General features: G+C 41.0%; 1 protein-coding gene across 1 annotated transcript; it reads right to left on the minus strand.

The window, feature by feature from the left end:
* Positions 1-509: 509 nt before the first annotated feature.
* LOC131030409 (cytochrome P450 750A1) lies at positions 510-2,450 on the minus strand. Its single transcript, XM_057961239.2, has 2 exons — positions 1,462-2,450; positions 510-1,359 (listed from the first exon to the last, which is right to left on the minus strand). The coding sequence occupies exons 1-2, from the start codon at positions 2,395-2,397 to the stop codon at positions 997-999; spliced, it is 1,299 nt and encodes a 432-aa protein (XP_057817222.2). The 5' UTR covers positions 2,398-2,450; the 3' UTR covers positions 510-996.
* Between the last annotated feature and the right edge of the window lie 459 nt (positions 2,451-2,909).

Below are 2,909 nucleotides of genomic sequence, written 5' to 3' on the forward strand. Positions count from 1 at the left end.
TCATCCCATTCCCAAACCTTAGGGTTGAATCCAAGTTCCCATTTCTTCAAGGCAAGGGAGGTCTTACCCAACATCCAAGGTCCCCCTGCAAGGACAAATCTGAGATCCTCATCACAGACAAAGGAAAAGGAGAAAAAACCATTTGCCATAGCCACCACATCTATTTGACCTTTCCCTTTCCATTTCTGGGCTACCCACTCTCTAACCGATTCAATATTAGGGTGAGGACCAACAAACTTCCCAACCAGGATTGACTCCAAGTTTGTCATATTTTTCTCCACAATGTTTGAGTGCTCTACTTTATTAACCCATATGTTAATTGAGGATGTGCTTAAAGTATGTTTACAAGAGTCAATTAGTATCAAAACCTTAGGCTTTTAGATTTCAAAAGCCTTTGGAAAAATAACTTGTTAAATTATTCATAGAATGACTTTTGATGAGAAGATTCACTTTCACATAGTTTGACTTTAATAAGTTACAATTAAATTACCCAAAAAGATCAAATCGAATAAAAAAAATTCAATCCAATATCCAATATCACTATAATAAACCTATTATGAAAATAAGGATGATATTATTATCCTTACCAAGGATGATGTTATTATCCTTACCAAGGAAGAATAGAGCATCATCTTTATTTCTACTAAATGCATCAGATACATTCCATGACATAATAAAGTGGCTAGGGAAATAGAAGAGAACAACTAGATAAAGGATGCCGTGGGTGGATATTGCATTTTTAGAGTTTTTTATCTAATTTCAAGGTGGGAATTGCAAAAAGATTCACTTTTCGAGGGATACTTGTTCTAAATGTTTCAGTCATATCCAACAGTGATGGATCTTGATTGCCTTCAAGTTTCCAATCAAAGCAGTGCATGAGTTGAGCCAGAATAAGCTCAGTGTTCCGAGTGGCAAGCAGAGCTCCAGGGCAACCTCTCCTTCCAGCACCAAATGGGAGCATGTTGAAGTCTCGAGCTTTACCATTTAGATTCTTACTCATAAACCTTTCAGGATTGAATGCCAATGGATCTTCCATATAGCTGGATCTCTTCCTATTGCCCATACATTGACAACAAGCCTTGTTTTGTTAGGTATGTCATAGCCACCAACAGTACAAGCTTTTGTGGATTCATGGGGCAACATGATGGGTCCTGCAGGATATAATCGAAGTGTCTCCTGTACAACGCATTGCAGGTATTCCATATTTACCAAATCACAATCCTTTACCATCCGATCCTTGCCTACGATGGACTGAATTTCTTCTTGCAACTTCTTGGCCATGCGAGGATTTCTTAGCAGTTCACTCATTGCCCATTCCAATGTAATAATCGTTGTTTCAGTTCCACCAAGGAACATGTCCTACAAGAAATGAGTCATACATAAGTGAGAACTAAATGGAATTGAATTGGGGCATAAAGAGACTAAAAGCATTAGAGAGAGGGGAAGAGAGATAAGACATACGAAAATAGATGCCTTGATGTGCTCTCGGGTGACCTTGATGCCATTCTCACCCTCGGGCTCTTCCTTTTCAATATCCAGGAGAACGTCAACCAAGTCCTTGACATGCTTATTTTCCCCTGAATCCAGTACCTTTGCATTGCGCTCCACATGCTGGTCTATTATCTTTCCCACCACTCGATCAAAGAAGTCATGAGCCCTTACCATTCGACGCTTCATGCCTCTCAGCTGGTCAAGCCACTTTCCATAAGGAAAGAAGTCGCCAACATTAAAAGCGCCCACCATACTGGTAACCTCGTTGATCATCATCGTAAGCTCATCCCCGCTCCCAACTAGATCAGAATAAGCTCCAGAGTTGGTGCCCGCAAGAATCCCCCACATAATACCAGAAATCATGGAGGAAATGGCGGCTGTGAGGTTGATAGGGAGTTTGCCATGCATACTCTTGTCCCAGATGGAACGCACGCCCACAGCCGCCTCTTCCTCTCGCACGCAGGCGAAGGAGTCGACTCTCTTGGCACTCAACAATTGCATGACTGTTATTTTTCGCATGTGCCGCCAGTACGGTCCATACGGAGCCAAGCCTGGATCAATCTCCCCATATGCTACATATTTTGCAGCCGCCGATGCCGGCCTGTTTCCAAATGCCACGTCGTGTGTTGTCAAGATCTCCTTCGCCATTTGCGCAGAGGTAACAACGAGGGCAGGAACGGAGCCGAGTCTTATAAACATCAAAGACCCATATTTCTTAGAGAGCTCTGCTAGAGAACGGTGGGGCAGTTCTCCCAGCTCATGGAGATTTCCTATGACAGGCCATCCTAATGGCCCAGGTGGTAATGATAATCTCTTTGCATTTTTATTTCCTCTCTTTGATACCCACCAGAAGAAAACTACTATTAACACTGAGAATCCTATTTCTGCAAATGAAAAGGCGGCCATTTCTGCAATTGAAAGAGCAGAGGAGGTGTTTCAATCTGCTTGGACTCTCTTTTCCTCTGCTATGTATTTATAGCTCGAATACACCCACCCTTTTCTCTACAATTTCTTTCGTTTGTCAGTTTAGTATGGGAAAGAGGACAAAACGGCATCATGGATAGGTAAAGGTTTAGCTTCTGTTTTGTTGACCAGCGAGACATAGATTCCGATACAAGTGTAAATCCATGGGAAGGAAATGCAAATGCGTGAAAGTCGCGGATGGAGAATGGGCATCTTCTCATCTTTATCTGAAATGCAAATGCGTGAAAGTCGCGGATGGAGAATGGGCATCTTCTCATCTTTATCTGATTTTTTTTGAGTTAATATTAAAATATCAACTAGATGTCAAGCCATTGGTAAGAAGGTTATATATATATATAAATAATGGCATCTTTTTTTGGAGTTAATATTAAAATATCAATTAGATGTCAAGCCATTTAAAGGTAAGAAGATTATATATATATATATAAGAATGG

This window comes from Cryptomeria japonica, chromosome 7 (genome assembly GCF_030272615.1).
Source record: "Cryptomeria japonica chromosome 7, Sugi_1.0, whole genome shotgun sequence".
Taxonomy (NCBI): Eukaryota; Viridiplantae; Streptophyta; class Pinopsida; order Cupressales; family Cupressaceae; genus Cryptomeria; species Cryptomeria japonica.

What these genes read in the sequence shown, in the direction of transcription:
- LOC131030409 (XM_057961239.2), bottom strand. Translation starts at nt 2,397, where the DNA reads ATGGCCGCCTTTTCATTTGCAGAAATAGGATTCTCAGTGTTAATAGTA. An exon ending in ACATCAAGGCATCTATTTTC is followed by an intron (nt 1,360 to 1,461) that starts GTATGTCTTATC and finishes CATTTCTTGTAG; the next exon opens with GACATGTTCCTTGGTGGAAC.